The following is a 23,158-nucleotide window of genomic DNA, read 5'->3' as shown; positions in this document are numbered from 1 at the left end:
AAATTTGGATGCCAACTCACCTATGACTCCTCTACTGAATTCCCCCACCACAGTTAAATAGAAAAAAAAAATAAAGACCCCCGTACTTTTCTAATTATCATCATTTAGATACAGAAAACTATATTGAGGTTTTGAAAAGTATCTTGTAGTTCACATTTATTTATTTTTAACCAGAGGTTTTCTCATATTTCCAGGTCACAGTCCCACCACCCATAAAACCTTCAGGAATCACCCTGGAGAAGATTCATCAGATGTTTCAACGGCTAAAATTAGCAAGCCTTAGTCAGTCTTTTTCATCATCTCAGTCTAGTTCAGACCTAGGCGCTAGCTTCAGTGCAAAGAACACTGAGGACCATCTTGCTGCATTGGATTGCTGTGAGAGTGACGACAACTGCTGTGCCAGCAGCCAAGGTGACAAGCTCCAGGGCAAGGGCAGCACAGATATTGGTAGTGCTTCCTTGGATGAGGTTTTTAAATCCGTGACTAACAGTTCTGTGCCAACAGACTTTTGTTATGAGGCTGAGAGCCCAGATGAGGCAGCGCTTGTCTATGCTGCCCAGGCATATAGTTTTACGTTAGTGTCCCGAACTCCTGAACAGGTGACCGTACGGTTGCCACAAGGCACACTCCTGACTTTTGATATTCTCTACACTTTGGGATTTGACTCAGTAAGGAAAAGGATGTCTGTAGTGGTGAGACACCCTCTAACCAAGGAGATTGTTGTCTACACAAAAGGAGCTGACTCTGTTATAATGGACTTGCTGGAAGACTCTGCCAAAGGTAATTAGCCAATGAGCTATTTCTGTTGTGTCTCCTATAAAGAAGCACAAGAAGTTTGTAGTACTCTTTTCTGTGTGAAATAATATATCTAGGCATTAGAAGTATGCAAAAAGAATGAGCTTTCTCTAGTGTTATCCTTGCAGATCAGAACTGAAGTATTTATTTAACCTGAGTAGTGCTTAGAATATGGAATGGGCTAATTAAAATTCACCGACAGCACTCACCCATGTGGATTGTGTACTCTGCAATAATACTGCCATAAGGGCCTGACCACTGTATTTCAGCTTGTCAGCAAGAGTGCTATAACACTAACAAACAAACAACAAAAAACCCCAAGTAATGTTATCTTAAAGGAAGCAAGGATCTTTAGCAAGCTTTCAGCTTATGCAAAGCCAACACTTTTGAGCTTTTAAAGGAATTGCTGTTATACCGGAATCCAGTTTTCTCTAATGCCCACTCTTTTTTAATCTTAGACCATTAGGTCTGAAATGATCTGTGCTTAAAATATGGAATCTTTTCCTTGTATTTCACAGCTGATACTAGTGCAGAGAAGAGAATGAAAAGAATTAAAGAAAAAACACAGAAGCACCTGGACTATTATGCCCGTGATGGCCTACGAACTCTGTGCATAGCTAAGAAGGTAGGAGGGCATTAGCCTAATATTGTTTACAGCTTTGTTCGGTACGTGTCAATAGTTTTATTAGGAAAATGTAATGGTTATAATTCCTTCTGCTTCTGAGAACAAGGCAGATACAGCCCATCTTTTTGTCCCTCTATTTGATTGCTCTGCAGTCTTTTTTTCCTCTTTTTCCTCAGTGTGAACAGATGATGGATTTCTGGTCAGCCTCAAAACATTCATTTCTGTTTCTCTTGCGGTAACTCTTGCTGACCTTCTCAGTCAGTGATTCCAAGCAAGAAATAAAAAGTCCACAGAGGAGCCAACCTTTTTCTGTTTTGCTTGGCGTTCAGCTTTCAAAAATCTTGTCCTCAGCCTGGATTAGTACATCTTAGCCTGATACTTCAATACTGAAGTTGTCTATGTGCAACAAATAGGTCATATTCAGGCTCTGGAGAAATGTAGAGCAACCTTCAGAAACTGTGTGTTCCAGTTCAGAGTCCCAGCTAAGGGCTGTGTGATCAAGAGTTTCCCCAGGTCATGTTTTTAAGTCTTAGCTCTAGGCCATTTATACAAACAGGAATGCAGGTCTATTTTTCTCATTATTACTAGTTCTTATAGTCTTCTCTTGGAAAAGTTTGTGTTATTTTGAAGGTGGCACAGTACTTTACCAGCCTGAATAAGAGTTAAGTCTCTATGATCCAGAATGTTGGCATTTTTCTCTTATCTAAATTTAAAATGAGCTCTGTTTAAATTGTGTTATGCAGGTCTTGAATGAAGATGACTTTCAAAAATGGGCCAATTTTCGTCAGGAGGCAGAAGCAGCAATTGACAACAGAGATGAGCTGTTAATGGAGACAGCGCAGCATCTGGAGACCAAACTCACCTTGCTGGGTAGCTAAAAATAAGAATCGTCATTGCGTGAAATATCACTTGCTGTTCTGTGATGTTCTTGGCAACCAGACAGACAACAGCTTATACTAATTTATATCAAAAAGTCTTCCTCTGAGGTTTGGAAATCTCAGGGCTAGGGTATACAGTCCAACGACAGTGTCTAAACAACTTCTCATGCATTTTGAAAGAGTGTACTGAAACTATCGTGTGCCAGGAGCAAAGAACATGTCCATCAGCCGTTCCTGGGGCTCAGCTGACACAGTACATAATGACGTTCCCATAATTCAATCATGTGTCTGTGTCCTTAGATAAACCTATAAAAAACTATGAATTAACTTCAGTTTTGAGCACAAATTCCAAGGGAATTTTGGTAATTAACCTGTATTATAAAAAACAGTAACTTAAACCGCTGTCCGCGCATAGTCATTTTTGCTAGTGAATTCCTGCTGTTGTTGCATTGTCATGTTTGCGCTTTGTAAAAGGATGTTTCACGTTAAAACTTATATTCATTGGCACTTGGGCATCATCAGTCACCGTCATGTCTAACAACACTATTCTGTTAAATTATGAAGCACTTCAGTGCTTTCTTTTCTATTTTGTTTCTAAACATTTTGTTCTTCAAGACTTTGATTTTCAGAGTTGTCTCAGACTCATCTTTCTGTGAATACAATCTGTGCCCATACTCCATTATCCTGAATTTCTGTGATTGCAAGCTATTAGTGTTATGGCTTCTCATAATCTCTGTGGTAATTTAAAAAATTAGAGTAATAACAGTAAATGCCATAAGCAGAACCACATAAGAGATACCGTAGATCTTGTCAGAATCTGTTACCTTTGCCAATTCTTGCGGCTCTGTGTGCTTTCATACTTTATTTCACAAAAAGTGTTCTTTCAGCTTAAATCAATATCTATCTTTAATGTATCACAGTTAGAGCATCTTCAAACTGACCTCTAGTGGAAGAGACAAGGAGCGTTGTAACATTCAGATGGCGGTTTACCATCAGGATGAGTGTTGGCATCCGCTTCTAAGTTTGCGCATTTTCAGAAAGAAAACTTACTGTACCGTTTCTTCTCCCTTTGACGGGTGAAGCATCTAACTTGACAATAGGGATAGCATTCATTTAAATAGTCAAAGTCCATCTTTTCTGGTTGCTTTGATGGGACTTAATGCAGTACTTTGAAAATGCATATGGTGTAATTCCTCTGCCAGTACCTTGTCATTTTGGATTATTAAGAAGAAATGAAATGTATTGTTCTAGCAACGAGTAAAATGAAGAGCCAGAACTTGATTGCTGACACATTCAGATCTTAATCCAAATGCAGATCTTGTGCTTGTGTGTTTATTTGCTGGGCACTACCTTGGCTCAGCTCTTGGTAAGTTCAGGATCATAACTGGAGTCAAAGACCTTTTCTTAAAAAAGAAAATAGCAACATGATTTCCAAATGAAAGAAAACTAGTTCACCCCTTCTTTTCCTGTTTGCCCAGGAGCCACTGGGATTGAAGATCGGCTGCAAGATGGAGTGCCTGACACTATTGCGGCTCTTCGAGAAGCTGGGATACAAATCTGGGTGTTGACAGGAGACAAGCAGGAAACAGCAGTAAACATTGCATATTCCTGTAAACTCCTGAAGCAAAGAGACACTGTCTTCACCATTAACACTGAAAATAAGGTGAGACGGAGAAATGCACAGAATTTGCTATCTTTCCCTTTCTTTGTGTCTTGCAGCTTGGCACTGTTCTGCTTTAGGCTGCATTCGACACAGAACAGCCAAACACCCACGAAGCAGCGTTAGGCCAGAAACCCTTTAGAGCACATGTAACAGGATGAATCGAAACACCAGACACTGGTGCAGAATTTTATTCAATTAAAATACGATGATTTTTCCAACTGAAAATATTCTTTAAAAATATTACCTGAATAGCGAGCTTTAGAAAAAAGGTAATACGCAGTTTAAGGCTTTTCACCTTGTAGTGGACGTTTCAGTTACAATGATGTTTTAACCCTAGGTGATATCTGTAGGAAGATGTTTGGAAAGTACTGTATGAGTTGGTCTGGAAAAGCACGCAGGTGCAGATTTAGTTAAATTCAGAACTTTCTTGGCGCATGTTCCTTAATAGGATTAGGCTTAATCAGAAATGTATTAGTGAACAACTTAAGTATCTTTTTGTCTAAGCAGCACTTCACCTTCATGGAAACCTAAATGTAGTTCTTGTGGGCCAGTTAGAAACACAGTCACTTTCTTGACATTCCATGGTGGTGCACATAGTTGTTGATGTGCACAGGCATTCCCTGAATTTCCATGGGCAATAAGAAGGTCGGGCAGCAGGCAAAGCAAACACACTCCAAAATGAGGATAAACGCTTCAAGGGCACGTCTGTCAGCTCCTGTGACTCACCAAAATACGGTGCACAATCTGTGGTGCAATCTATGGCTGCTCCTGAAACCATCTGAGCAGAAGAGAGAAAATAGAGTCCTAACGTTCCAAGAGGGTAGGTGCCATTAGGGATGGTGAAAGTAACAGGCTTTAGAAAAGCAACCTTGGCTTTTGCAGGTTGTGAAGCAACTTAAGCAGGGTACCAAGAAAAGCATGCCTTGCTTTGGGAAAGCAGAATGGCCACCGCTGTGCACAGCCTAGCGTCTCATCCCTCCGGGCATCCAGGTGAGGCCGATGGCTTGTGAGGCAGATTTAGGGGAGAGCGAGTTCAGGCATTATGGTTAAACCAGACCCATTCGCTTCAGGAGAGGTCAGCCCTGATCATTTCTAAAGCCCAAAAGCAGTGTCCAAAATGCCAGCCGTGATATCCTTTTTTATTTTCTACTTAGTGACCTCTGACTTCCCGGGTAGCCCTGGATGCCCTTTTCCCACGTGCTGCTCTGTCCTTCTATTGCAGCGTGCGCCTCTGGTCCGTGCCGGGCAGTAGTGGAGTCTGCGGGAGGTGAGCCTGCCCGTGGGTAGGCAGGAGGCAGAGGGCAGGCAGCGCCGCTTGCTGTGGCCAGGCGAGTCACTGGCCTCGGCTGCCTCAGTTTTTCTGCCCAGAATAGAGGGGTTACTGATACAAGTTTGCCTTTCTCTATAAAGCTATTGTGAGGATTAATTCAATGTAGTTGAAATACTGACCGTTTTTCTTGTGATAGGCAACTGCGTAGAGCAGTTAGATGGCCTACTTTCTAGCTGCTTTTGTCTGCAGTTAGTAGCTCTCCAAACAAGAATAAAATCCTATGCAAATGTTTCTCTCTTTTAATGTCATGGAAATAGGGAAACACGCAAAGATGATATGGAATTTGGCACAGAATACATTCCTTGCTTCGATGTGTAATTTCATTTGATACGCATATCTGCTTTAACGGAAGGCAGAATGAATATATTTAGGATGGAAATTAGAAGATGGTTTCTGTCAGAGAAGTGATTCTGCGGGCGGGACCACCCTGGCTCCAGGAAACACAGGCACATGCGCTTACCTATGGCACCCTATACGGCCCTCGATCCAGGCTCAGATGCCAGCTGCGCACGTGTGGATGCTGGTGTGAATACGTGTGGTTCAGTGGGCACTGGAGTTGCTCCACAATAAGATTTAGTTCCCCCCTTTTCAAAATGAAGCCGAGGGCACTGGTTCTGTAAGAGTCTCCCAATGGCAGCAGCAGGGAAAAACAAATAATACAAACAAAGTGTTTAACCCGTTAATTTTGCCAAAGCTAACCCTGGAGCTGGCATCAGTGGGAAGGACTCTCTTTCCACTTTGAGCCCAGCACTTTATTCAAACACTGGCAATTAAATATCTTCCAGGAAGAAGCAACACAAGTAGGTAGTTTGGGGGATTCATTTAAAATGGCAAGCCTAGGCAAACCAGGAATTTCCACTACAATTTTTGGGTTGTTCACAGAAAGATAATGATTCCTCAATATTTTTTAGAGGTTTTCAGTGTGCAGGCTAGATGCAGCATTTTATTAGATGTCAGGGGTACATTTGATTCCAGAACCTCCTACTTAAGTGTAATTTAAATCTTGCAAACATCCTACACACGTATCTTATGCAACATAAAGTGAAAATAACATTTAGAACTGAATCATCACTCAATAAAGCTGACAGAGAAGGTAGAAAAGGGAGTGATTAGCTCCTCAGGTATTCAGCGCCATGCCACCAAAGGAGGACTTTTAGTACTAACAGGCAGCAAAACAACTCTTGGATCATTCTGGGTTTTCTCTGATAGTAGTGTGCCAGTTTAGGAGATCTGTATGGGAGAAGTAAAGTGCTCTCATTAAATCTTTTTGTATTTGATACTAAGTCGGTTCTGGTTGTTTGGACCGATGTCCCCTTTCAGACATAAAATGAGGCAAATTTCGTAAGAGGGAAAGACTTAGCTGGTGTTTGAGGCACAGTGCTGGGCAATATGAAGCTTTATTTCTGTCCCTAACTGTGACACACACCTGATTTGTGACCTAGAAAAGTCCAAACTGTCAAAGTTACTGGGTAATTTTGAAAATCTGAACCTCTTGGCTTTCTACTGCAGTTGATTTCTGAGGGAAGCAAATGCTGCAGTATCTCACATCATTCACATCAGAACTAGATTTTTTTAAATCTCTGTTAGAAGAAAAGGATTTTTTTTTATTTCTGTACTCTCAGCACTGCAAATACAAATATGTCCTCCTGATGTGAAGATTATTTTCTTTTCTTTTAAAATAATTTCTTACTACAGTTAACTAGCTGATAAGGTGTGCAGTGTTTTCACTGAAGGATTTGATGATGTCATTGAAATAATCTCCAATCTGATGAATCGGTGCGTTTCTCAGTTTTCCCTAATGTTTATCTGATAGGCTTAAACCCACTGGCATGATTATACAAACATGTGCTTTGTAAGGTGCTGTGCTGTGAAGGGAGATGGAGATAACTATTTCTAGAACCACTTCTGTTTTCTCACAGGAAACTTGTGAATCTCTCTTGAATTTAACCTTGGAAGAGGTGAGGAAGAATTATGAGGTTGAAAATCCACGGAGGAAATTTTTTGGCATTATTCCAACATCTTTCTCAACCTCTGAGGCCCCCAGTCCCAATTTCGGACTGGTGATTGACGGACGGACGCTAAACGTCATCTTCCAGGGGGGCCTGGAGGAGAAGTTCCTGGCGCTGACGAAGCACTGCCGCGCGGTGCTCTGCTGCCGTTCCACCCCTCTTCAGAAGAGTATGGTGGTCAAGCTCGTCCGCAGGCAGCTTAAAGTGATGACCCTGTCGATAGGTACCTCCATATGTACACATTCCCTCCAGAATGCCCTTGCTTTGGGCACGGGAAGTAGTCAATAGTAGTCACTGGTTTGTCTTTTCATAAAGCACTTTCCTGTCAGATTTTCCCAATTGGTGAAAACAGAGTTATCCCCAGAGCGGTATTAAGCACTGACTCGTTTGCTTTTTACCTCCAAATAATGTGAAATGCTTTGTGTTTCCTGCTCCACTTTTGGTAAGTGATCCCACTAAAATCCTTGCAGAATTGATTTTTATGACTTAAACCTAAAAAATACACCTCTGTGGACTAAACAGAAAAGGAAGAGTCTGATGTATTTTAAAATGTCTTGCTTTGCCTTAGAGTTCAAAATATAAGCCTTCCGCTTTATTTACTTTGTTTACCAGCTAACCTAATTCACAATCTCCACATCGCAGGCAACAGCCATGGCTGTTCTTTCCATGGAAATTTGGTTACGTATTTAACTTATCGCTGCAAGTTGAAATGAGCAGAATAACTCCTGAAATTGGGTTGTTACATTGTCAACTGCAATCAAATTTATCATATAATTTTGGAGAATTCAGTGGGGTAGGGTGCTGCAAAACATGTTGCTGAGCATATGGAGTTCACCAAGCAGAAACGTACAAAACAGTGCAGATGTTGATGATGTAGGGGTGTCCATGCCACCACCCAGCTGGTCCCAATGTCAGGCTTAGCCTTGGTGGAGCCAGGTGTCCTGGGAAGGAGGATGTTCCAACCAAGATCAGAGCCTAGAGGTCATGATTGATTGATGCTGAGTATCAGTTACCCTAATTAAGATGCATGGTAGTACAGAATAGCCTTTGTTTATCAGCATAGCTGGGTTTTTTCTCTTGTTCTAATATAGGCTTTTTGTACTAAGCATCATTTCTTGGATCTTTATTGTTCATTCCTGTCTTCCCATTATAGGCGATGGTGCAAATGATGTAAGTATGATTCAAGCAGCTGATGTTGGAATTGGAATATCTGGCCAAGAAGGCATGCAGGTATCCCTTCAGTTTATTTCCTTGCCTCTTTTGTCACATGGTCTTTTGCTGCTTAATAAGTTTCAGAGAAGCCCTGTACTCTGCAGTGTCATCTTAAAAATGCAAGTTGGCATCATTACTGTCGTAAATTAATATGCATTTCATAATTATGGGTTCAGCCAAAAAAGAGTGGTTTGAGCCAACAATTAGCATGCATGGACAAACGTGTGTTTGCTCATAAGCCTGGAAAATTAACAGATGCCTGTCCAATGTTAGGTTAGCATCTGGTTTCTGAATCGTCTCTGCTACAGCATTTCCAGGTTTTGTTGATTGTCTTTCAGTGCTTTCTGCCCCAAATTCTTTCCCAAACATCCCCCTTCCTCATTCTCCTGAGCTGAAGAGTTCTGCAGAGACAGAAATTTCCAACTATTTTCTCAAGGTTGGGTTTTTTCCTACAATATTCAATTGTAGGAAATAAATTTGAGCACGGATGTTGAAAATAATCATATCGGGTGGGAAAAAGATATATTGTAAGTTAACTTCTATTCTTTTTACCAAAGGCTGTGATGGCTAGTGACTTTGCAATATCCCGATTTAAGCATCTAAAAAAATTGCTTCTTGTCCATGGACATTGGTGTTATGCTCGCCTGGCAAAGATGGTGATTTACTTTTTCTACAAAAACGTGGTAAGATTATCAAAATTCTGGAATTTTTCGTCCTAGTAAGGGTTAATTCCAGGGCTTGGGAGGTTTTTTGTTTTGTTTTTTGCAGGTTATACTCTCTTACTTTTTATGAAGCTACAGTTCCTGTTTCTTCACTTTGCAAGTTTATAGTATGCTACCTCCTTCTTAATGTGCTGCATAAAGCGTTGAGGAAAACATGGATTCTAAATATATTTTGAAATAGCATTATTCCAGAGGGGAAAAGGACTCAAGGCTTAGTAACTTTTATATGGTAGTTCAAGAAACTTTATTGGTAATACCCATGAGCCTCAAAATAAAATTTGCATAAGGAAGAGCAGGTTATTAGTGCTAGAATATAGAAGATGACTCTGCACTAAGAATTGGTTGCCTGTGAAACCTCTGAATTTTTGCATTTAATTTGATAGGAACCACTTGCAAGTAATGATGCAGTCATATCTGGCATTTTTATTAAAAATTTAATGTATATGCAAATGAGCTGTGCATTGAAGAATAATGTAAAATGGAAAAAACCTGATAATAATACAGTTTCTACAAGACTGTGCAAACAAGTTCATTTGACATGAAATACACTCTGAGCATGAAAGACTATTTACTTAGAATTCAAAGTATCTGTATTTTTTAAAAATCATTTTGAATAAGGATTACTTCCTATCAGTGTTAAAATTTGTACTGGAAATGGAAACTCTTTTTTTCTTGTTTGGGCATCCTTTTAGACTTCAAAGGATATTTATTTGCCATGTGAAATAGCTCTCCAAACTGGGATCCTGCTGCTCTATTATCTGCCCAGTACCATTAGGGAGCAGGAGGCCTTTGACTCCCCACAGACAACCAGTTTGAAAAAGGATTTTAAAATCTGGTGCTCAGAGCTGTGAGCAGTTTACTTAATTATTCTCTGATATTTTCTTAAAGAAACCTAATGGCTTTTAAAAAGCTGTATCACAGTGGATCGGTGTGAAGTAGACCCTTAAGATATGCTGCTTTATGGAATAGAGTACAGAGCTGTCTACTGACGGTACCTTTAACCAAAATAATGTATTCTTGGGAGACTCCGTTAATAACCAATGTACCACATAAACCTCGTAGGTGCAATTATGAGAGACGTAGACCGTCTATGCATTGCAAAGTAAAGGGTCCAGATCAGCTGTAACAGCAGGGATCAGCATGGGGGAAGGAAGAGGACGTAAAGGAGAGGCCACAGGGAAGGTGCAGCTTCACGACTCCCACAACCCAAAGAGAAATGAAATCACGTCAGCATGAAGGATGTGCTTCGGCGCATGTGGGGAGCCACAGTTCAGCTTGTAACAGGATGTTGTGTGTGTGTTTGCTTCTCCACAGAGCTACGTCAACCTGCTCTTCTGGTACCAGTTCTTCTGTGGGTTCTCAGGCAGCACGATGATAGATTACTGGCAGATGATTTTTTTCAATCTCTTCTTCACCTCGATGCCCCCTCTTCTCTTTGGAGTCCTGGATAGAGACGTTTCTGCAGAAACACTTCTAGGTTTGCCTGCATTGTACAAGAATGGACAAAATTCAGAGGTATGTCTTGATTGCTGAAATAACTGCTCGATAAGCCAAAGGACCGCAGGGGTTTTGGTTTTGTGAGGAGGGAAGGAAGAGAAGAGTTTAGGCTTACTTGGAACCAAATGATCCATTTATTGTTTCTTGTTTACTGATGTCCTCTAAAAGAAGGTATAATTGTAGCTGTCAGAAGAACTGGTAAGGAGCATATGATTGAAGTTGTTTCCTGCAAGTGAGGCTGGGTGCTTGGTCATAGTTGGAAAATGTAAATGGGAAGCTTTATTCTGCCATGAAATACGTGGAGCAATGCAGTTTGGTACCATTGCATTATAAGAAGTGATGTGCTACTGAATCAGCGCTGTGTTAGGTGTTTCTGATCTGAAGAGATGATGGAGCAAATATGCGTGTGTGTATGTATATTTGTACACACTATATAGAAAGAAAATTTCTCAGTGAAGGCATAGGGAGAAATAAATAAAACAGGATGAGAAATGTAATGAGCAAGGGTGAAATAGTTTAGCTGGTCCCTGATTAAACCCTTCTCAGAACAGTCTCAACCTACTGAAGAAGAAAAGCTTGTTAGAAAGATCACAGCAAAAAGTGACAAGAAAATGCAAACCCTTAAATCAATAACAACCTGACATTTTTTTTTCTACTCTCAGGTTCAGAAATACACCTGTTAATACCTAAAGGATTTTGTCACAGTTTGGTGTCTTGGCTGTTTCAGGCATGAATGGCTTCATTTATTTACTTCTTTTACTTTGAATAGCCAGTATTGGTAATCCTCAGAAAATATGCACAAAATATGTTATATTTTTACCTGAATTAACCTGTCAGGTTTAGAGAACCAGTCTGATCTATGTATGTTTGCAAGGAGCACATATGGACATACATACCTGGTTTTGCGTATACATACAGTACAGTAGCACTTCTTGCCAAATTGCCTTAACATATTTAATAGGAAATTATGAAAACATTAATGAGCAAAATTTGATGTGGCCTTAGTTTTAAATCACATAATTGCAGGGTACTTAGGAATTCTCTCTCCTTTTTCTCCTAGCACCTACTTTCATTATCCTGGACTGTGATTTCTAGCACTGATGAACACTGGTGGTTCACATTGTGTTTAACGATGTTTTGAAAAACCTAGGCAAGGGAGTGCAAAATTTGAGGATTCTCTGTAGGGCTTTCCATCCCTTTTCTTAGGAGCTCTTGGACCTCACATATGTGCGAAATATGTGGGTTTTTTTCATTTTGAGGAAGTCGTCGTTGCTTTGGCTTTTTGTCCGCATTGAACGAACGGGAGCCCAGCCTTCTGTCGCTCCAATAATGCATCCCACTCCACAGGAGCTGTGGCCCCACAGGTCACTAGATAAGTTTAAATATGACAAATAGTCAAATTAAAATAGCACAAAATAGATGTTTCAATGGAAGAAACCTTAGCAGAAAGGCTTTTTGACCAATTTAATAGCTCTAGGGAGAGCTTTGTTTGAAAAAGAATTTGAGGAATGGGGTTCTTCGGGGAGGGATTGGAGCATTCATGACATTGAGCTTTTAAGACACTTAGTTGACTGGCTACTCTTCCTAAGGTCTGTCTTTAGTTAATGCAGAGAAAATGCCTGTTCAGAGATAAGCCTTTGGTCTAAATCAGCTGCTCAAGAGGCATTTACTCATGAAGGGAGACCAGTTAGCTATAATCAATAGTCTGAATGGAAGAAAAACAGACAGCAATTATGTCTGCAGGACAGACTAGAGATGTGTGTCACATCATTATGACTGTTATTTGTAAACTCCTGCAGATATACAAGCTGTCAACTTTTATTATTACCATGTTGGATGCCTTCTATCAGAGCCTCATTTGCTTCTTTGTCCCCTATTTGGTAAGTACTGAAGTCATTAACATTCTCGTTCTCCTATCCTCCTTAAAAAATAGAAAAATTCACTTCTGAATAGTCAGGGTTCATCACAGTCTGTCCATCTGTTTTCTAGACATATGAGGACTCTGACATAGATGTGTTTTCCTTTGGAAACCCCATCAATACCATCTCCCTTCTGACCATTCTCTTGCACCAGGCTCTAGAAATGAAAACGTGGGTATGTGTTTGACCCGTCCTATTCACATGAGTATTTTTCTTTTCTGAACATAGCATACTGTGTAGACATGGCATTGTCTTTCAGTCATTTACCTGAATTCTGGGTCACAAAAAGTAACAGATGCACTGAGATTTCACAATGTGCCAGAACTGTTTATTAGCCTCAGGATAATACTTTCATATGCGCAGCAACAGAATTTGCTTACACTGTGCCTTTGGACAGGACAGCACACACTTTGTACATCATTACATGAGGGCATGTTTCTTAAAGAACTGTGTTCACTGGCAGTTGTTTTGTAAGTTAATTTCCAGGTATTTGTCCTGCTCTAGTTTTCAGTAGCATGGACCTATTGGATATGTTCTTTCTAATCCTTCTTTGCATCCTCCTGTCTTACACCCAGAGTCAGTCTCACGAGCACCCCTGTCATTTCCTGCAATTCTGCTTACAGACCCTGTTCCATGTGGTAACGATGATTGGCAGTGTGGTCTTTTACCTCGTCTTCTCTCTGATCTACAATGCCGTCTGCGTGGCCTGCAACCCTCCCACCAACCCCTACTGGATTATGGAGAAGCAGCTTTCAGACCCCACCTTCTACTTACTGTGTCTTATCACCCCAGTCGTCGCACTCCTGCCAAGGTTTGAATGGTGCACTGTGTTCCTCTCGCTTTTCCTTTTGTGGATTTGTAGGCATTTAAGTGAAATAACAATAATGGTGCCTATAGATATGAAAGGTGTTGGGCACAGGTGTTGCACAGGGATAGGTGATCAGTGTGGAAGTCAGGTGCCTGGGTTCAACTTTTCAGTCCATGAACCATTAAATTATTTAGTTATATAACCCTAGATAGGTCACTCTATATCTACTGTTTTTGTTTTCCCATCAGGAAAACCTTTCTTTCTGGGACGCTTCAAAGTTTACCAGTACAAATCTGCTACGTAATGGCTCACTATTATAAACGCAATGTTGTTGAGCTGATCAAGACTAGAAAGCAAGTCTTTGGAATATTCCTATAGCTTTTGAGAGTTACAAAATGTGTTCTGTTTCTTTATTACGTTACAGTGCATTACTAAGCCAAATGTAAGAACAGGTTTCTATACCAACTAATTTTCTGCATCCAGAATCTTAGTTTTACCCTGTGCAACAAATCAGTTATGTTAAAGACAGCTTTAAGTGAGGCTGAATAATATTTGGAAAGGGATCATTATTTTGATAGGTTGCTGAAAAAATCGGGTTTGAAAAACGTAATGGTTCTGTTCCCATACATGTATATGGTAGCCTTACTACTTTTGATGCTTAATACCTCAATGATTCTTTGAGCAGATATGCTTTGTCTGAGTTGCACCACCTAAAATTTTTGTTTCTGCTTAGACAATGAAAAAAATTGGTTTGTTTGACTATCTTGCTAGTCTCCTCGTCCTAATTGTCATGAAGTAGTGCAGCACACGGGTATTGCAAGAACCAGTAAAATATTTTAGTATCTGACTTTGTAAGTGCTTTAAGGCATTGGAATCTGAGCCCTAACTTTGTCTAAAGAAGAACCTTTAAGACTAGATACTATTTTTCTTCAAATTATTATTTCTCCATTTGAGTTGAGATGTTCTTGTGATTTTATGTTACATTATATAACTTCAGGTCAGGCTAAACAACACATAGTTCAGTAAGGTCTCATGTCTTCCAGGCAGGGCATCCTTTCCCAGGCTGTTCTGCTGCTGTGTGATTTTTGTTTTCCTATCAGCCCTCATTCACGGTGTCATTTTTGTCCCTGAGCTTTCTACTGAGACCTACATCAAACACATGGTTAGAGAACTTGTATCTCCATCTTGGGAATTCAGCAAGGTTAAGATCATTGCTGCCTCAGCAGGATGCTGAGCTTAAAGACTTCTATCTTGAGATCTTCAAAGTTGGACAGGTACCCCAGATTATTTTCCGCAGAGTCCTCAGTTCACAGCATATCCAGCCCCCAGTTTCTGCTACAACTTAGCTGGTTCAGCATGTCACAGCAGAGGTGAAACCACCCTTTGTTAAAATGCACTTAATTTTACATTTCAGTTGGTTCATCTCACCATGCTGCCTGCTCCTTGTCTCCTTCAGAAACCAGTTGGAGCCTTGAGATTCTAGTTTCTTTCTAAGCGGTTTTGTTAAAATCTGTGCCCTCCTCAGTTCTTCCTTTTGCTACTGCCTTCTGTGCTAGCTGGCATTTCTGAGACACTGCAGGCACTCTGGGGGGCTGGAGCACTGTCTGGCACTACTTTGCAGCACGTCCTCTGCACATCTGCAAACTGCCTCTGAACTTTGTTTTGGGACAGAGCTGCATAGCGTTAGGTACTAAAACCCTTGAGTCTGAGAAGAAGAAAGGGATCTGAATTTCATGTTCATTCACTGGCAAGGGAAGGCGCTGTGTCTCTTGGAGGATTTCAACATATGAACCAGATATATTTCTCCAGACCATGGTCTGCCAGGAAGCCCTGCAGAGGCCCCACAGGCAACTGAGTCTCGCACCCCGTAGGGCTGCGGGAAGGGCAGGAGCAAGTGAAAGCTGTTCACGGGATGGAAGACATAGTTCTCCTTCCTTCTCTGTCCTCCCGTCTGGTCCACCTGCAACTTGCACAGAAGATACAGAGCCAGCTTGAGGGGAAAGACAGAGGACAACATGATCCATGCCAGATCTACACAGATGGCCCTGGGCTCTCTGTAGTTGTGCTCTTACATGCCCAACCGTAACTAGCAACAGCACAGTTCCCACACCTGGGATGCTGTGGGATTGATCAGCATGAGCACAGCCACACCGAGTACGTGTTTACCCACTCCTCCTTGTGCAGATAGGCCTGAGAAATCCATCGTCTTAAAAGCCCTTTCTGTACTCAGTCTTGCTTGTTGGGCTTTTTAATCTTGTTATACTCATTTATGCGCGCATTTAGCAGCAGGATGTGAAGACGGCAGTTTTATTAACGCAATTTCAAAGAGTCCCCATGTTTGTTTTAAAATGTGTGCTGCGGCCATGTACATAAAGGTCAAATCCTAGTAGAAAGATGGTTTTCAGACAAAACTGATGTGCCGTGGAGAGAGGATGTGAGTTCTCTCACTGCACACAGTATATAGTTCTCTGTCCTGCAAAGGGCAGGTAGGATGCTTTTTTTTTTTTTTTTTTAACTGGTTCCTGAGCAAATCCACAAGCAGAGGTTTTTAAATTTCTGGTTTTATGATATATACCAAATTAGCATCCCTTCTTTTGCCTGTTTTAGCAGTATAAATATAACCTCAATCTCCTCAAATATTGCATCTCTTGGTGAGCTTCTGTGTATCTTTATTGCGCTATTCAGCAATCAAATGCTTCTATTATCATTTATTTAGTATTTCTGTGCGTGCAGTTGACTCTATAGAGGTCGAGATAAGTGTATAGTTGCATGTCACATTAAGATTCAGGAGTCAGCCTTCATCTAGCAGGTATAAGGTGTCTACCAGATGCCTGCAGGGCAATGGAAAATTAGCAACTGGATTTGTGTTATGTGATGCAGATTATGGAAGGAACCCACAAGTAAGACAATGTATTCTCTTCCTCTTTCATCAGGTTCTTTATTTTTGCTCTACAAGGAACCTTTGGAGCATCTCTGACTCTGAAAGCACAGCAACTAGATAAGCTTCCTAAAGGGCAACAGGATCTTGAAATCCAGAAACTGAGATCAAGAAAACAAACTACTTCTGGTGCACCTGTAGCATCTCCCGCATCTAATGATGACCTTGAGCAAAACATCAGCCACTTATGTGTGTCACCATTTTTACATCTGGCGGCAGCAGATGTGTCTCATGGGGACACAGAAAGTCAGGGACTTGCTGTCTCTGAAGTGAATCCTCTCAGGAAACCGACACCTGAAGAGGGCTACTATTTCTTTAATAGGTGGGCAGAGGAAGAATCTACTGCTACAGACTCTTCAGCAGGACCTTTCTCTGGCCATTACCCCCTTGTACCCAGCAGGGTAACAACTCACAGACAGGACGGTGGCAAAGTGACTAAAGATAATGCTAACAAATTTAACCATGGAAGCCATCGGCGATCTGTGAGTGCAGTGACGCTCTGAAGAAACATTCAGAAGTGGGATCCACAGCCCATGTGGAGAAGGATACCATAGGGGAAATAAAAAGTCTATTTGTACTTAACCATGATGCTCACTACAAAAGGAGAGACAGACATGTGAAGTTACAAACCTGCTGGAGGAGTGCAATAACATCTCAAACACGCAACTTTTCCCAAGTGCGTGTATAGTTTGGGTTTGTCATCACATGACTTCTTGGTCTTCCTGGTTTTGTCTCATTAGAGGAATGTTACATGAGCATCACATAGTTGCTGAGAAATGTGCAGTAACTTTCTTTCATCAAGGAGTATTTTTCTTTCACAGTAAGAGGGAATAATAGTGATGTTTCAATATTGTGCTGTTGAGGTAACAGAAAGAGAATCCATTCAGTCTTAAGCCAAGTCTTAGAGCAACACATTCCACTCTAGATTTTACTATCAAAATCTTAAAAAACCTTACTTAAAAATTACTGTTCTGCCTGGAAAAAACGTTACCTCCTGGTACTAAGGGTATTTGCCGAATAACAGGATCAGAAAGAGATTAGTGAATGTTCTGGGTTTTAATATATAGACTTTATACATGTAACACTATCACTTCTGAACAGTAAGCTCAGTATATTTATGCAGGCAGTGGTTTGGCCTGATACTGTTAAGGAAAGGACAAATGAATTTATGAAGTAGAAGAATGCAAATACTGAACCACAAGAACTGACAGGATAACTCAGAGATAAGCAGAGTCTACATCTTCATACCTACAAAAGTAGACAAATATAACAAGGTTCTAGAATTCTAAAGTTGCCCCTGCTTTTTCATCGAGAAATTCAGTTTCTTCCTGCTATTCTCTGTATTATTATATAGTGTTGCTGCATTCAGTCAACTATAAACCATGCTCTTCCCCACAGTTGGCTACATTTAGCAGTTGATGGAAATCTGAGTAATGGAGATTCTGACATGCAATATATGATGGTCACTAATGACATTGCAGCAAGTACATGGTGTAGAATGACCAAAATATGCATAATATGTTCATCCTTTTCTGTATCTCAGGGCAACAAGATGCAGGAAAAAAACATAAACTGTGACCATCATCACTACCTATTGCAATGCAATGAAAGGTGACTTTGGTATTTCTTATAGAAATGTTGACTAGTAAGACCAGTTCCCCGAGTTTTTCTTCAGAATGTGGGGTGAAATCTTAACCATGTTTTGAATTCAAGCTATCTGTACTTTTGTGAATCTACCACTGGTTCTGATTTAAATAAGTTTTTAGCCTTTTTTATACATGTTATATTAATTTAGCTATTTGTTACTTATCACAATGTGTGAAGTCTGTTTAATAACTAAATTTAACTTTTGTGTGTTATAATAATTATTGTAACTAAAGTCTTCAAGATGTTAAACAACTCGGGCAAAATTGAGTAGCGTATCTGCCACTGGGATTTCTGGTAGCCAGAGCAAGAGCACACATAGAACCGTAATTGTTAAAGTATTAATTGTCGACTGTAAAACAATTCAAAAAGAGATTTTTTGCATGATGTACAAAATGAAGGGAATTAGGCATAGCGAGATTATTGTTAATGGAGTGTGAGATTGCTCAAATGTTTGTTCACTAGCTGGGAATGGACCTTGGGTGACAAGACTTCAGATCAAGTCTTTACGATTCACAGCCATGTTTTTACATTAAATGGTCCATTTCCTCTGCACTTAAAGAAGATGCCAATTTCTTACACATTTTATTACAAAATGTGAAGTGTTTCTATAGTAATAAATGTAACATGGTCATGATTTGGTGTGTTGTTAAGAGGACAAAAACAGAGGCAGAGGAGCGGTTTTCCTGTTGTCATTCATGAGTGGCAAACTCATGTTTTCAGAGGCCACTCCTCTATCTAGTGGGCCACGCTACAGGAATGCTTATCGTAAAAACTAGGTAACAAATTAATCTGAACATGCAAGGGGACTGAGCAGACACGGAGTAGGGCCAGACAGGTTATGTCTAAGCAACTCTGGAAGACCTGTAGAGGTTCTTGAATTCAAAGCCAAGAATTAATTTCATGTTTTCTCATCACAGCTTCTGCAAAACAGTTCTACCCTGCGTTTTGCCCTGACACCTGGGCTTGGGTTCAGAAATGGCATATAATTAAGGGAGGGTCCTCTTAAGAAGGGCAATGAAGGAAGGATTCTTTATGATCTCCAGCAAAATAGCCCCTTAAAAGCTCTACAGTGATGGAGTCCCTGCTATGTCAGGGGATGAAAGAAGTGGAAGACAGTCCCTCTTTAAGTAGCTCCTAGGCTGTAAGCAAAAATACTTACTTCTGTTAAAAGAAAGAAAGAATCCAAATTTGCATGGCTGCCTTAAATAATTCTACAGCTAGAGCTACACTCTGTTGCTTCGGTTGTGTGGTAGATGATAACAACACAGCCCAATAGATTAATTTACCTCGAGAGTTTGCAACATAGAGGAAAAGCATCCCTGATCCTTGAGGAGAGAGAAACCTGAAACAACCAGAAATAAAAGGCAGCATCAGGCAAGACCTGGCCTCTGCAGCCCAGCTGGCTTGACAGCTTTACAAAGCTCTCTTGATACCCCTCCTCCTGGGTGACAATGCTACCATCCCTCCTCCGCAGTAGATGCTGCCATAGTTCAGGACCTACATTTACTGCTAAACAGTGTGATCTTTCCTATGCTCCTGGGTAAGCAGCGATCATGAACTATCTCATGTTAAAAAGATGGTGAAGAGGCACTCCCCTTTGATCATGAAGTAAATTAGCTGACACTACCAGTCCCTTTGGGAAGTAGGATCTAGAGATTTATTTTTTTTCCAGTGAAAGCAAGCCTATAGTAAGAAGGCAAGCCCTCCAATGAATTTCTTTGTAAGAAGGAAAGTGTATTTACTAAATGGGTTATTTAGACCTAACGGGATTTCCAAGATAGTTTATTTCAAGACATATTTAATAATACCGTCAAGATGCCTGTTCCATTAGTTCTAATGTGAATGCTTCACAACAGAACAGCTGTCTCACTTTTTAATGTATCCTCTGGCGATATTCAACATTTCATAGACTTGGATTATAAAACACTAAAATTAATGGGGGGGGGGGTGTTTGTGAAATTACTGCACACTTTTTATTTTGGTCTGTGATATTATTATAATAATGATACTGCATATGAAACAGTTCTTTGAGCTACACAGAGCTATACTACGTGACAAACTGAAGGTGGCCTCTCATACAGAGGTGAGCAGGACCTGACTTACCAAGTCTGTTGGCTGAGGAACAGACGCGTCGCAGGCTGCTTGCACTGGTCAGTGAAGAGTCATCTGGCATGTTCTCAACAGAGGCAAGTTGTTCGGGGCTTTTTTAGTACAAGGTGCGGGAAATGCGTACACACATCTACACTTTTTTTGTGTCTGTCTTAGCACAGCAAGTTGGAGGTGTGGTCTTTGACAGTTATAGCTGATTATCTGCTTAATATCAGCAATAACTGTTCAGTTTGAAATCCAGAATTATTCAGGTGGGATAGAGAGAGGAATTCAGTTTGTTCTCTTTTCTTATATATCTCAGAAACATAAAACCAGCTTTTAAACCATGTAGAGATAGGCGTGCATCATGCGCCAGCACACAAACCACTTTTCCCAAGGATGAATTGTGTATATTTTGCCGCTTTGTTGGCTGATGCTGCAATGTTTAATTCATTTGTTTGATTGCAGTTCGAGGTGGTGTGCAAGTACAGAGCTATTTGCCTTAGGGGTAAGGTGACTGCAGGCAGGATGTAGCATGATTAGGTACTTGTGAGCAGCACTGATGAGTAAAAATATAAATGCGGAGACAAGAGACTCTTGAAGATAACTGTCACAGAGGGTGGGATTTAGAGAGCTGACCAAATAACACTGAAGATCTATAAAGTACTTTTGACATTGCCGGTGATTGGAACTTGCTGCAATTATCAGTACATGAGACAACTGTGAACAGAACTTGCTGCCCGGCTCTTTAATGTAACACCTGATTATTCTCAGCTGCATAAACAAGACTGAGATTGAATAGAGTCTGAATCATTATTTTTCCAAAAATACCAGAGGGGTAGCTGTCTGTTGTCTGAAGGCATTGAAGGGCGATGGTTATTTATCCACCATCTCAGTGCAGCTCCTGCAGTATACCCCCACCTCCAGGTATACTTTGCAGGTTTCTTTCCACGTTAGTGCCCAAAGAACTCGTGGTTATTGTGTTCTTCAACAGATGAGCAGGGGCCTATAAATGATCATCACTATAACTAAAAGGTCAAGTTTTGGCTCCATGGAAACTGACTTTTGACCTTGACTTCACAGAAACCAAGTCATTAGCTGCTGCTTTGTTGTTGCCATCGGTTCAACCCCACAAAGCTGAGTCAAGGTCATTATGGGATTATGGACTGGGCAGTTTAACACATCCTTGCTGCCAGCCCTGGGGGCTATTTCTCTGCCATGGTTTATTGGCCTCATCACGAGGGTGACACAACAGCCACAGATAATCTCTTCAACTGCTTCAGATAACCCTGACAAGCAACTCTCAGTCAGAGCTCTGGTTATGCTTTCCGTTGTTTAGATCTTGTTCTCCATTTTGCCTGAGTCCCTGTAAGAGTTTGAAGCCAGCCAGAAAGCAAAGCTGGGCAAACCCTTGGGTGGGTTACCACTCAAACGGCAATAAAACCTTTCCAAACAGAATCGCAGTTTAGAGAGCCAACGTTGGTTTATTCAGCACTGGGTGCATGGGGGATGTCTCCTCCTAGCGTGCCCACCTAGCCTACAAACGTACACATATTTATATTCTCAAAACACACATAGTTACAATTACATCACATAGTTACATAGTTACTTGGTTACCATTGGTGTAAAACTTTCTCGCTGTGCTTTTAAAGCTATAGACTTAAAGAAATTCAGAGAGCATGCCCAGTGAGGGGTGGTTGTACCTTGGAAGCGGGTAGCTTTGACAATGGAGGTGTGTTTTGGTATTATAATTAGATTATAATGAACAAAGTTCACCCATAGGACATGATTTTGACAGAAAATGAAATATTGCTTGGCTCATGTACCAACTACACAATTTATCAGCTCCATGGTACCACCAAGCTCTCAGGTTCTCATTCTTAAAATGCTTGTATTAGTAACCTGTTAGGTTGGGGCTGTACAGGGACCATAGCAGCCAGACTGGTTACTAACAACACAGTCATTTGACCGTCACCTTACTATTGCTAATAATCTCATCACCTTGTTTACAAAGACTGTACACAACCTTTCCCATCACCATAATTAAAAAAAGTCAAACACATTGGTTACAAGTGCATTGCTTTATAGCTGCTGTGCTTATAGTACCGCGGGCTGTTCCAGCGGGTCAGCAGACACTTCAGTCTTCCTCGGCATCGTTCTTTGCGTGAGATGGTGGGCATCCGAAGAACCTCAAATGCAAATAATGTATTATTCCCAAACACTAAAAAATATTTAAAATAAGTGGCCACTACGTTGGAAGATGAGTCCAAACACAGCTGGGGCCTTCCCTTTGCATGCTGGTATTCCTCCTCATTGCTTACCTCAAACAGAGCAGTTGGGGAACTCCTGTACATTTACTGGTTTTATACAAAAAAGGACAAGTGTAAATCAGTAGGCTGCAGGCAGGTCAATAGAGGTCATTTAAAAGCTGATGGATTCAACCGAAATTTTATTAGAGCCCATCTTGTTTTGTTAATACTTTAAGGACTTTTGCCAGGAAGAACATCTAGCTGTGCTCAATCTGAGTGGTTCCTCTTTCACAATGTTTAGGCAGCTTGTGGCCAGTAATGTCATGGTCTAAATCAAGATCTGAAGGAGAGAGCAGATTCTTCATTCTGTTGCTGTGTATACGGGACAGAGCAGGAGATGGACTAATAGGTACCAAGATCTGGAGTGCACCATAATGACAAAGGAGGAACATGAACATGTCCAGGGCCTTCTGGAGATTTCCAAAGTAAATCCTTAAACTACTTTCAAGCATTGTTCAGAGGTCACTCAGGGCTTTAAGTGTCTATCTAACATGTTTTAAGAGTAAAATGAGTAAAGTATACATCCACGTATGTTCTCGGTTAAGTGCAAAGGACTGTGAAGAATGGCCCCACGCTTGTAATAGGCTAAAATGACTTTGCTTTTAATCTGGTTTTGAGAGGAGGTAATGCTGTAAAGATTCAAATATGATTTCTCAAAAATTTTGAATGTGTATAAATTACGGGAATCTCTTCTTAAAATCCTTTGCTCCTTTTCATA

General features: G+C 40.7%; 1 protein-coding gene across 2 annotated transcripts in view; it reads left to right on the top strand.

Annotated features, from left to right (window-relative positions):
* ATP10B (ATPase phospholipid transporting 10B (putative)) overlaps nucleotides 1-18,604 on the top strand; it is a 154,550-nt gene extending 135,946 nt beyond the window's left edge. For both annotated transcript variants that reach the window (XM_054842253.1, XM_054842252.1), the window contains 12 exons: nucleotides 195-780; nucleotides 1,314-1,420; nucleotides 2,164-2,290; nucleotides 3,777-3,961; nucleotides 7,211-7,523; nucleotides 8,454-8,530; nucleotides 9,070-9,195; nucleotides 10,549-10,749; nucleotides 12,531-12,611; nucleotides 12,721-12,825; nucleotides 13,274-13,461; nucleotides 16,392-18,604. In XM_054842253.1, coding sequence (XP_054698228.1) covers nucleotides 195-780; nucleotides 1,314-1,420; nucleotides 2,164-2,290; nucleotides 3,777-3,961; nucleotides 7,211-7,523; nucleotides 8,454-8,530; nucleotides 9,070-9,195; nucleotides 10,549-10,749; nucleotides 12,531-12,611; nucleotides 12,721-12,825; nucleotides 13,274-13,461; nucleotides 16,392-16,899 — 2,604 coding nt within the window. In that variant the 3' untranslated portion in view covers nucleotides 16,900-18,604. The remainder of the gene's footprint in view (nucleotides 1-194; nucleotides 781-1,313; nucleotides 1,421-2,163; nucleotides 2,291-3,776; nucleotides 3,962-7,210; nucleotides 7,524-8,453; nucleotides 8,531-9,069; nucleotides 9,196-10,548; nucleotides 10,750-12,530; nucleotides 12,612-12,720; nucleotides 12,826-13,273; nucleotides 13,462-16,391) is intronic.
* Nucleotides 18,605-23,158: the final 4,554 nt, after the last annotated feature.

The sequence above is a fragment of the Grus americana genome, chromosome 14 (genome assembly GCF_028858705.1).
Source record: "Grus americana isolate bGruAme1 chromosome 14, bGruAme1.mat, whole genome shotgun sequence".
NCBI classification, from domain to species: Eukaryota; Metazoa; Chordata; class Aves; order Gruiformes; family Gruidae; genus Grus; species Grus americana.
Note: the sequence above shows the minus strand (reverse complement) of the source record. Positions and strands in the feature narration are given on the sequence as shown.